At 41.7% G+C, this 12,143-nt stretch overlaps 1 protein-coding gene across 4 annotated transcripts in view; it reads left to right on the top strand.

The window, feature by feature from the left end:
- Nucleotides 1–12,143, top strand: part of UNC13B (unc-13 homolog B) — a 221,518-nt gene that overhangs the window by 67,384 nt on the left and 141,991 nt on the right. For all 4 annotated transcript variants that reach the window (XM_075019433.1, XM_075019434.1, XM_075019436.1 and 1 more), the window contains one exon: nt 1,460–1,682. In XM_075019433.1, coding sequence (XP_074875534.1) covers nt 1,460–1,682 — 223 coding nt within the window. The remainder of the gene's footprint in view (nt 1–1,459; nt 1,683–12,143) is intronic.

Consider the following 12,143-nt stretch of genomic DNA (forward strand, 5'->3'; position numbering starts at 1 on the left):
TTGCTATTCATTTCTGCTCAATTGACTAGAGACTGACAAGAACTCTGCAGCATTTAAACTACTAAAAAACAGGAGGCCTAACTCCATTTTCGGTGTGGACAATCAAATTGAATTGATTGTACTCAAGAGAGTAGAGCTGGGAGTTTTCAAGTGGTTTGTATTTTGCAGACATATTTACTGCTGGGGTTGTTTTCTACTCTTGCATCCACTTTAGGGCACTGATATAATCTTACTCAGTTGGGAAGGAACTGAGAACAAATTTTACCCTCAATTAAAAAAAATGAAAATTGAATGGGAGGTGTGGGAGGTGCCAGTGGAAGAAAAAGGTGTTCCCTGATGCTGCCTTTCAGCAATTAAATTCAGGGTCTTTTTAAGGATCTGGCATGACAACAGCACTTTCACTTTATTGTTCAGCCTCATGGTGAACGCCTGTGTAGGACACATACCATTGAACAACTTACCAAAGGGGGCTTTAATTTGATTGTCCTTTTTAGACAGGCTTTTGGTGGCGGTGAGAGTGAATAATGGCTGATCCTTGTTTTCCTTCATTTCAAGCATGTTAATGGTGCACTCCACTGCCTTATGGTGTGTGTATTTCACTTTAAGCTTGCAGAGATAACCTTGCACCTTGCACAGCCAAACACAGCCATGCACCAATATTGTATTTTTCATACCTTTCCTCACTATAATTCTGCATTCTCTTTTCCTGAAGGTTAGTGAACAGAGTGTTTCTGCAGGGAAAGGAGCTTTTTCCTTTGTGAAGGTTATCATTAGTGTTGACTACTAAACTCAAGCTAATGTACCTTTGTGGGCTAAATGTAGCAATTTTTCTCCTCTAAGAAGTATGTAATTGTTTATAAGGAGAGCTGCTCTTCCAGTTCTCCTGATTTTCTTACTGAGTGTTTTTCATTTGTTTATCTTACTTAAACTACTACTTCTACAAAAAAAGGGGGGGAGGGCACTGAAAAAAAAGTATCCAGAACCCTAGAGTACTGGTCAAGGATGCTGAGAAGAAGAGATAGTATTATAGTATTACAACTTAAGGTTGAAAAGTTTCCAGGAAAGAGCTCCTTTCCATAAAGGAGTGTTTTGGGGTTTTCTTTTCCAACATGTAAATGTTCATTTTGGCAGCAGCAAATAAGCTGAAATTTTAAGTGTTGCGGTGCTTTTCTTTGGTTTGTTTTGTTTTTTTTTTTTAATAAAAATGTCTTAATCTGCTTATTAGGAATGACTAAAGAGAAATAAACTCTTATGATAGGAAGTGGGAAAGGAGGGTATGGAGGTGATCACTGGAATTCCTTGGTACATGAGAGAACTGGAGGTTATAACCAGCTACCAGGTGGAGATACATCCGTAGCAGAAACAGCAGTTTTTGTCATTCTTTAAAAACTAAATGGGCTTCACTGTCCCAGTAAGGCAAATTGAGAGAGCTGTGCCCCTAACTGCTTTTGTTTCTTAGCCTTTGAAGATGCTGACAGTGCTGTGGATGATCGAGATAGTGACTATCGCAGTGAGACAAGTAACAGCATTCCTCCTCCGTACCACACGACTGCGCAGCCCAATGCCTCTGTGCACCAGTTCACTGTACCATCACGCCTGCAGCAGCAAGGGGTCTTGCGGGAATCCTGTGCTGACTCCCTACAAAATTATGATCTGGATTATCAGGAGCATGTGGCCATCAGGTGGGTGCTGTATTCTAGGTAGCTCTTCTTTTCCCATTGATTTTCCATAACAGATCCTGAAGGTGCCATGCTAGCAGAGGAGGGCAGCTCAAGGGCTCTGAAAGTCTTCTGATGGGAAGGTGTTACATGTTTTGTTAATGCTGCGACTCTGCTGTGAACCAGGAAGAACCCGTAAGGCTATGTGTTACACCAGCTCCAGCAGTTTAGTGAATTACCTTTTTAAGATGTGCTCAACTCTGAGGCCATTTATTCTTGGTTGCACTTTCACCTTACCTTTCGAAGGCCAGAGCACTGGGTAATCTGTTGTTCTGGTACCATTGCATGGGTGTGCCTGCCAAGCCACCAAAACTCAGTCTAGCAGAATTATCCTATTAGGAGTTTCTTTCTTGGGGCAGATTTATTTCCTGTTTTGGATTAGCTCCTGTTCTTCTGTTAGCTCTGCCAAAACAGCATATTCAAGAAGAAAGTCTGTAACCAGTTAGGTTTTTGGTTTTTTTTTCTGTTATCATGTAGCACTGTTGAATAGTATGTTTTCTCTTTTGGTTTCCTTTGAGCTGTATGAAAGATAGTGTACTTGCTCTAAATTAACTTTTTTATCATAAATCAGTAGTTTCACAACTGCTTTTGTCTTCTTCAAGTATGAAGCTTTACAGCATTAACTTACTAGGATCAATGGCTGTGAACTAGAGCTGGTTGTGCTGGCAACTGTAGAAACTTTACAAAACCACTGTTCCAAATAAAGGATGAGTTAAGTGTAAGGGGAGGGCAGAAGAACTTGGATAGTGGTGGTCAGCTTGGTAAGCGTGGGTGTGTAGAACAGGTTATGCTGCTGCTTCTGCCTTTGGTGTGGAAGGAAGAGGCAGTTGCTTAAACACTGTCACAGTTAGAGGTGCAGGGTTCCTTATGTATTATAACTGATTTGTTCACCTTATCCCCCTTTGTAAGAACATTCTTGTTTCCTGAAGCCTGAACCTGAATTCAGTTGTCCTCATGGGTGTATGACTGAGGTTTTTGCCTTATAGTCTTTAATGGTAAAAGCTGAAGTTTAATGGTAACATTTAATATTGCTACTGTCACTGAGATTTCAAGCAGCAGAGGCAAATGTGCCAACAAAATGCATTTACTGCAGTGTGAGATATTCTTAGTGCTCTTTTCCTGGTCCATTAAATATCTCATAGAAGCAAGTTATTCCCTTTCCCATGCTATTCTGTGCTGCTGGTTTGCAGTGGTAAAATTGCTGAAGATCTTACAGAGAGTTTCGGATGGTGAGCTGATGCTTTTTCTTTATGGAAGAGCCAAGCCGAACAGTGGTATTGGGCCCCCAGCCTCGGGAAGCTGGTGCTGGCTGGGTGTTCTTGCAGTTATGTGACTTCTTGGGGTGGTGTTGACAATACAAGTAATCTTTCATGGTTTGCCTTGCTTGGAGGCAGGGTGTGTGTGAACTTTTAAGTGTATCTAATGGATAAGTGTGTTTGTAAGACGTTCCAAAGAAGCACTTCTGGTTTGAATTGTTAAAGAATACCAAGATGGAGTGTGTATCTTTTTTTTCTGATTTCCTGAAGGTATTGATATGAAAGGATCTGGACTGATAAAGTTTACTTAAAAACTATGACCTTTGTAGTCTGCTCTGGTCTAAAATTACTTTCACTCTAGGAAGGCAAGTCCTAGATGGATTGATTCCTTCTGAGCATTCCTGTTCCCATGTGCATTTTCCATATGCCCAGGAAGATTTTTTGCTACATATTTAATCTTAAAACTTAGAAAATGCAAATAAGCTTTCCAAAGAAGCTACGTGGGATTCTTTTTCTTACCAGGAAGGTATTTCTAACAAGAGCTGGCTGAAAAGAAGCATGTGGGTAGATCTTAAATATTTTCAAAACACAGTTGTAGCTGAGTATTGCAAAACCAAATTGTATTTGACTTTTGCTCATGGCAGCTCTAAGTGCTGTGGACCAGGCAGCCACCTGATGAAATTAGTGTTCCTGGTAGACTGCAGTTGGTGATTGCTGAGGAAATGACAGCCTGTAGGAGGCTGTCCTGGACAGACCCAGAGGAACCAGACAAGGTTCTCCTAGAACCTGCCCTGAACTGGGCAAAAAGTTGTCTATGCCAAAACACTTCAATTGAAACTGGCTGTACTAACACCTCTTTTTTTTCTTACAACATTTGAGTTTGGCTGGAAAAGTTCTGATCGTCTTTATCAGCTGTTACATGTGATTGTATTTCTTTGGTCATGTATTTTATTCCCCCCTCTCTTAAGGATGACAAGCATTATTCTTATTTGTCCTTGGAGTGTGTTTTGCTGCCAACAGCCAGTTTGGCTTCAGAATAGCAGACATCTCCTCGGATTTTTTTAAGCACTAACTTTTCTTTGCAGTGTTTGTTTTGTGTAACCATGTCTCCTCCATGTCTCTCTGCTCTTGCTGTATTTACTTTCAAGGCGGTATGATAGCATAGATTCCACTGTGAGTGGCCGAACTGACCTAGAGACCACATCTGAGTCTAGTCAAATGACAAGCCGCCAGTGCTCACTAGGGAGCAGGCGCTCTCTAGATCTGTCTGATAGGTGGGTTAACCTCTTTGCAGCCTGTGTGCCTGTCTCCTTGCTGTTCCTGCTGTGAAGTGGTCTTGTGGTACATTTCAGCTGATACTTGCTCTTTGCCTTAGCTCTGTTTCAGATCTGTGGTAGTTAAATGCTGGGCTGATGTAATCTTTTTCTCCTCTCAGGTGTTGGACTTGTCATTGCTTTATTTCTAGTAGAAGGAATGTGTTGTCGAATAACAGGGGAGACACTTACGGGGGGAGGAGCTCAATTAGAAAGAAAAGTAATTTCTTTTATGCCTAAATTAGTCAATTGTTTGTTCAGCATTTACAACTAATGGCTCTTCATGCATTCATGTAGCTCCCATTGCTTTCAGCTGAGATTTGAAAGGACTTGACCCATTAACTATGGTGGCCCTGGGAGTCTTTTAAATTTCAGTAGCTTTTTTAAGAAAATTATTTCAATTACTGGCTTAAAATTGTAAGCAAGAAGTGTAGCAAGTGTTCTAAACTGTGTACAACAGGGGTCATTTAAAGTAATTAGTATCTTTCTAATTATTGTAAGTTAGCTAATACTGGTGGAAATGAAGCACTAAACCAGCAGTAGTGAAAATGCAATTACCTATTTCTCTTCCAGGGCTATCCCATCAGTATCCTATATCGGGGTGCCCCAAGCAACTCTCAAGGTGAAGACTCTTGTATTAGCAGTATCCATACAATGCCTATGTGCCCTTTGCCCTTTGTTTTCTCTTGCCCTTATGGGGTCAGGGGATGCATGCCCTCATGCTCCTTAGTTCTCAACAATGAATGATGTGAGACGAAGATGCGGTGCATCTTTCAGATGAGCATTTTGATTTTTTTACATCCACTTTCTACCTGTTTTTTTTTATGTAGGCTGGCAGGAACTCTTCCTGTGAGATTTAGATAAAGAGGAAGCTTTCTTGCTACTAGCCTTTGGGTTGTTGAACTATTGAGGTAATCCTTCTGATCAAGGGCTAGGAATTGATCTGAAAATCCTAAGGGTCATTTACTTGGGTTTCTAGGAAGATTTAGATTGTTTGAAAGCAAAACACTAGCTGCTTTAATCCATTCTCCCACAATGGGCAAGTATAGATTGCTGGATCTGTTTAGAGGCATTATAAATGGGAAATAAAGATTCTGAAAAGCATCTGAGGCTTACAATGGGCTACTATCCATTGCCAATGTTTTGTTTGCCTTCTGATCCAATAACAGCTCTGAGGATCTTCATTTTATGTTGCTAGGAGCCCCCTGAGGGCATTAGCTGCAGTGAGAGATCTCACAGCAAAGAGGAGTGGTGGAGTAGCTGGAACTCCTCACGTTGCTGGTGTGCAGTTTGCATTTTGTCCCTAGTCCCCACTTCCCTGGCGTCCAATGACTCCTGAGTCTTTGCATGTAGTCTTTGTTCTGTAGCCACCCTTGGGAAAAACAAAGTGCCTGTATGCTTTATGAATACTGCTAAAACAAAGTCTGCAGCCTAGAGTGACCGAAATGCATGCATAGCATAGTGGAATGGTGTGCGTGGGCACTGTATCTCGAAGTAGTCCTGTTGCTGTTAAGTGACTTTTTTCAGCATGCCTAAAAATGTAGCAGCAGAGTACTGATACAGCCAAGGCTGTGTGCCCTCACTTGATAACAAAAAGCTGTCCTCCTTCAAAAAGGCATTTCTAAATTATGTGCAACTGTAACTGGTGGAGTATCATAACCCATGCTGCTTTTTTTGACTGTTTGATTGAAATGTAATGGTGGTAGATTGGCAGGTTTTCAGTTTTGTTATCTCTGGATGTTTCTGATTTTAATTTTCCTTTATTTAATGCATGTTTTTTCATTACTATTTTTTCTGTCCTTTCTAGAGCCTTTTTTAAAACTGTTATTTTCCCCTTCCTATTTTTTTTGCTGCCTCTCTTCCTTTCCCTCCCACTCCCTTTATTTCTCATCTTAGACAAGGATCTCTAGCTAGAAATGAAAGAGTCAGGATCATTCCATTTAACTCTGAAGATGGAGAAGAAGAACAGGAGAGTAACTATGAAGAGCTAGGAAAACTGCTGATAGAGGAATTCTTAGAAAAGAGTCATAAAAATAGAAGTTGGCAGGAAACCAACATAAAAAAGATGCAAACTCTCTCAAAAAGAGAAAATTTCAATCACTGTGAAAGGTCAAGGTGCTGCCAAAATGTGTGTGTGGAGTCAGGGTCTGTAGATGTCCCTAGGTATCCTCAGGAATATGATACAATAGATAGGAGAAGGAAAAAGAAGCTGCGATATCATTTGGAAGAGAGTGAACAAATAAGCCTGCAAAGTAATGAAGGTCTGCAGTTTTCTGGAGAGAAAACAGTTTATTTCAATGGTCTGGCAACTAGTTCTGAACCTAATGATGATTTCCCAGTATATGACAGAACTGGAAAATATACCAGTAGCTCTGAAAGTAAGGAACGGTTGCCTGCTTATCCCATCCTGCGTCCATACAAAAATGGCTTAATGGTTAAAAGCGGCAAGTTGCCCAACAAGCCGGGAGTGAACCATGAGGGCTCACTTCACCTCAGTAACAGTGAAGACATGAAACTCATAGGGATGCCAGATAACACTTTTCTGCCTGTGGATATCCTTGAGGAATTTGACAGCAGTGCTTCTGATGAATTCCAGTACTCTCCTGTTTCAGATGATGAAATGGAGGAACTGGCTACGCTTTCACAAACGTGGTGTGATTCTGACATCAGCCATTTGAGAGACTTCACTGTTAATTACCCTGCAAATCTGGGCTCCCAGTTAAAGGCTAGCAGTGATAAAAAACACAAGACTAAAGGGAGCAAGCATGGTCATCCTATGCAAGACTTAACACTGTCTCCTGTTGAAGAACCCAGCGAGGAGTATATAGACACGATGGATGAACTTCAGTGTCTGGTAGAATCAGTTTCAGAATACTTGGCTGAAAAGGAGGAAGAAATCAGTAAATTTGGTACATTGCCAGAGACCAGAAAAAGTATTGAGAGCGTGTCACTGAAGCAGGATAATGCTGATAATTCAGTAGAAGGCAGGAAGTCTGAACAGACCAAACATCCTGCTGCAGAGGAGGGTACAAAGGGCAAATCTGAATCTCTCCCAGACCTGTCAGGTGTGAAGAATACAGTGAATTCCCTGTTCAGCTCTTTCACTGAAAAGGTGGGGTCAAGCACAAAGCAGCTCACAGCCTCTGTTGAAAAGCTTGTTTCTTCCACTCCAGAGAAGACAGAAACCAGAAACTCATCAGAAAGTGGTATCTCAAATGTATTTTCGATTAAGTCCAAAAGTGAGAGTCCATCTTCTGGAGTGACAGCAGACAATAAAGCTGACACCAAATTCTCCATTCACTCTTTGCTACCGTCCCAGGTGAGTAGTGATAAAAGAGCCCAGAACATAAATTCCAACAAGCCAGAAACCACCGAGATGGACAGTAAGGCTTCCACACCGCATCATCTCCAGCAATCACAAGGAACTACCACCAGCAGCCAGCAGAACCAACATTCAGTTATGAATTCTGTTCTAGGCATGTTTAATCCTTTAAAGATCTTCTCTGAGAAGGAAGTGCCAAAACAAGAAGTCATAAAAGAGGAGCACACCAAGGAAGACAGCCATGGTGTGAAAGTTGATGAGGCGAACAGAAGTGAGATGCCATCTGGACAGACGGCAGCCAGGACCAGCAGCGTTACTCTGGAGATTCGGCCAAATGAGACTAGAAGCGAGGCAGAGGTGAATGCAGATAGCACTTCTGTGGCTTCAATCTTTGGCAGGCTCACAAACTCAGTCAGCTCCTTCAGTTTGAAAGCCAATTTTGATGGTCTCTTGGCTCCCAAGCAGCAGGATGTGCCACAAAAGCAGTCAGATTTGCATCATGTTACAGATCAGCCAGATGCCACTGTGAAAGAGGGTGCACCCGCTGCTAGGGAGCAGCCTCCTGCAAATCGCTTAGGGGATCAGCATACTACAGGTCATGGACTGGGAAAAAAGCAAAACAGAGCTAATGTGGAACTTAATTCACAGCCTCGAGATCAGGGTACAGCATCTGAAAGCTTCTTCAGTCCACTCAAAAAGTCTTTCAGTCAATTGTTGCTTCCTTCTGCTGAACAAGGGCAGAAGGAAAGTACATCCGGGCTTTTTAAAGGTCATAAGTCTGAGGAGGATATAAGACAGAATAGTTCATCAAATGAAGAACGTTCATTTCCTTTCACTGGGAAACTTTCTTTTTTAAGTGGGTTGGGTTTTTCAGAGAAGCAGGAACATACGAATGAGAAAGGAGGCTTTATTCCTTCATTATTTAAATTTTCTTCTGCAGAAAATCTAGCACCTTCACAGGACCAAAGAAGTCATCAGAGTTCTAGTGGCATTTCTTTGCTTGAAGACAAAACCAGTAATTCAGAAAATGCCATTTCATTAAAATCTAGCTCTGTTCCAAGTTTATCAGACCATAAAGATGAACAAACAAAAAACGTGACTAAAGAAAACCTATCCAGTGCCCAAGTAAATAGAAAAAAACACCAGGAGAGTGCCTCTGCTACCTTTAAGGCTGCAGGAGAGCAGCAGAGAACTGAGAGTACTCAGGAAGAATGTCGAAATGTAAAAGGAGTATTGACAAGAGAAGGACTAAATGCACCAGACTTAAATGACAACTCAGTTGAATCCACCTCCTCAGCCAGAGGGCCAGAAGCTGCAAGTGCAGATGATATACAGAAGAAGCACACACCAGGTTTTCTTTCTGGGTTTCTTCGCATTTCTTCCAATGAAAACACAGCCAGTAATCAAGACTTGACTGTTAAAAGTGAGAATGATGGCCAGAAAAGCACTTCTCCTGGATTATTTTCTGGTTTATTTAAATTTGCTTCAAGTGAAAACTTATCTGAATGTAAGCAAGAGAAGGTGAAAACAAACTCTCTAGGCTTCATGAAGCTTTTTGATAGAAGTGAGGATTCTAGCTCAGAGACAAAACCTGGCAACTCAGGAATGGCTTCTGACCCTCAAAGCAGCACTGTAGAAAAGCAGGAAGCTTCTAGCTTCTTAAAAAATCTCCTGCCCAAACCAAAGGAGAAACTGGATAATATGAAAATGATGGAATCTTCCAAAACTACTGACCACCTGTCCAGTGCAAGAGTAAATAAAACACCTGAGCCCCATGTTCCCCACTGTGGGCATCCTGTGTCCCCTGATGCTCTAAATCCTCAAGACAAAGTACAAGACTTATCTGGAAAGCCTATAAATGGGAGGCATATCCCATATCAGGATGCAGAATCTAGAGGTTTTCCAAATCTTTTAAACAAAGAATCAAATGAATTTCTCAATTTGACTAATAAAAGCTATAACCTTACAGAGCAGTACTCAGCTTATCAGGAAACAAGAAGCCATTCTAGCTTTGAATGGGAATATGAAGTGGGGGAACTGGCTGACACTCATGAAATAGGAGTACCAGTTTACTATGTGTTAAACCAGAACTCTGTTCTGCCCCATCAGTTCTTGGACTGGCCTGAAAATGATATGGTAGTGAATCTCTGTAAAAAGGATGGAAATGCAAATGTGATGGATTGGCAGACTAATGCTAATTTTGATGGACAGAGTTTAGATTTAAGTGTGATGTCATATGAGTCATTTGACCAGTTAATGTTTCAAGATGTTTGCTCAGAAGAAAATGATGCATGGACTGCTAATTCTCAAAATGAAAGTTATAGTAACTTTCCATCATTTGAAAGAGATGGCAGTTACTCATTAGGAGAGTTACCCATGGATTTAAGCTACTCCTCTGGCTATGATGGAACTATGTGGACTCTAATTGACCAAGAGACTTTAAGTATGGATGAAAGCTTTATGTACTCATCCTATAGCCAGGAGTATCAGGAGTGGCTAATGATGCTTGAGCAGGGTATATGGTGGCCATCAGAAGATGGTGATTGTGGATACTACATGTACAGTGATAGCCAGTATGTGTATTCGCTGCTCACTGATCCCACTGGGCAGTATGTCTATGTGTGTGCTCCCGAAACCTATTCCTACCCAGACTGCTGGGATTATAATTTTCAGATGGATTCCATTCCAAGAGCTGTGCTAGAAGACAACACAATTGCTGTTTGTGGTTTTAAAGTCCCTCTTGGCAGTGAAGATGACCTGTTTTGGTTTGCTGAAGAAGAGTCTTTAGGTGATTATACAACAAATAAACCCTTGGATTTGTCAGTAGCTTTGCAGAGGAGCGATCAGCTAATGCACATGAATTTGGAGACTTTTTCACAAATGTTTGAGGAGTCTATTTATTATCAGAGAGAGCAGCCGTTAGACTTCTCAGGTTATAAACTTCAAAAACTCAAAGTAGATTTTAGACCTGAGAAGGAGACCCAGAATTATTCAGAGGAGCTTCCGCTAACCCTTGATCTCAGGACACATTCCAGAGCAGCTTTCAATAAATCGCTGAGTAAGGAAGTCCACACCAAGGAGGTGGATAAGGCTGTCCCAGTGACAACTACTGGGAGTGGGTCATCAGGATTCTTTGGTTTCCATCTGTTTCAATCTACTCCTAAAGCTGAAGAAACTGCGGCATCTACTGAAAGAGTAACAGAAGCAAAAAAGACTGAGGAAGATAAGAAAACTCCAGTGAACAAGGTTAGCTCTTTATTTTCTGCTTTGGGTGGACTAATTGGAAAGACTTCAGGTCCTGGCCCTGAGACATCAGAAGATTCTGCCTTGAAGAGAACGGACACACAGTCAAAATCATCTGAAAATAAAACTGATGTGTTATCACTTGCGCCAAGTAGAAAATTAGATGAGGCACAAGCAGGGGAAAAGTTTCCTGTTGTATCAGAACTGAGAAGAAATACTTCATCAGAACTTAATTTGGAGGCTGCTAGAAACGAAAAGCCAGAATTAAATCAGAATGAAAACATCCATGTTAAAAAAACAGGATTAAAAAAATCTCCCTCTCAACTAAGCCAACTTGCTCCAGATGGCAGGCCCATACGAGAAGAGAGACCTGTTAAAGCAATGCCAGCTTCCACGCATCTTGAAGGGCAGGCAAGTATTAATGAACCTAGTCAGTCACAGCCAAATCAGAGCCACCCAGCAACTGAGCCTGAGGAGACATTATTTAAAAGCGCTCTGAAATTGTTCAGTCTTGGAGAAAATTCTCCTGCAAGCTCAACAGCCAACAAAACACAAGCTTCTGGATTTTTTGATTTCTTTAAAACGCAAGTAAGCAAAGCACCACAGCCATCACCAGATTTGGAAAAAAGTCAAAATGATAAGCCAGAAAAGGTGACACAGCCAGAACAGAAGGAAACCTCCGGCATCTCATCATTATTTGGATCCCTTGGAGATCTCTTCAAAATGGAGGCTGTCCCTCCTCAACCAACCTCAAGTACTATGACTCTGCCAAAAACCAATAGCAGAACTGTGGCTGAGTCGAGACAAAAAACTGAGAAGTCTGGAGGTCTTCAGAGTGCCAGTATGCCATGTCTGTCCTCCACCCCTAAGGGAGGGGTGAGAACAGAAAGCATGGACAGGCAGGTCTCTCGTAGCCCTGGGGTGCACATGGAACAACAAAGCAGAAAAGCTGAGGAGGAGTCTCCTGGGAGTAAAAAAGTGCCTCCTGGAAACACTTCACAGAAGCCAATGGGTGTAGATCCCAAAATAAGCCAAGTGAGTCAGTCAGCTGTGCAGCAAAGCAGCATACCCACGGTTACACCAAAGCAACAAGGAGGAAATCGTTTAGGAGGCACAGTTAATCAGACAAAACCAAAGCCAGATCAGACTGCTAAAGAGTCAGGTTTCAGTTTGCCATTCAGCTTTTCTGGTATCACTGCTTCGAAATCACAGCCAGCCCAGCCAGCCAGTAGGAGCATATTCTCCTTCTTCACTGAATCAGATGAACCAAAGCCTTCAGCAACTGCTCCTG

Source organism: Buteo buteo, chromosome Z (genome assembly GCF_964188355.1).
Source record: "Buteo buteo chromosome Z, bButBut1.hap1.1, whole genome shotgun sequence".
NCBI classification, from domain to species: domain Eukaryota; kingdom Metazoa; phylum Chordata; class Aves; order Accipitriformes; family Accipitridae; genus Buteo; species Buteo buteo.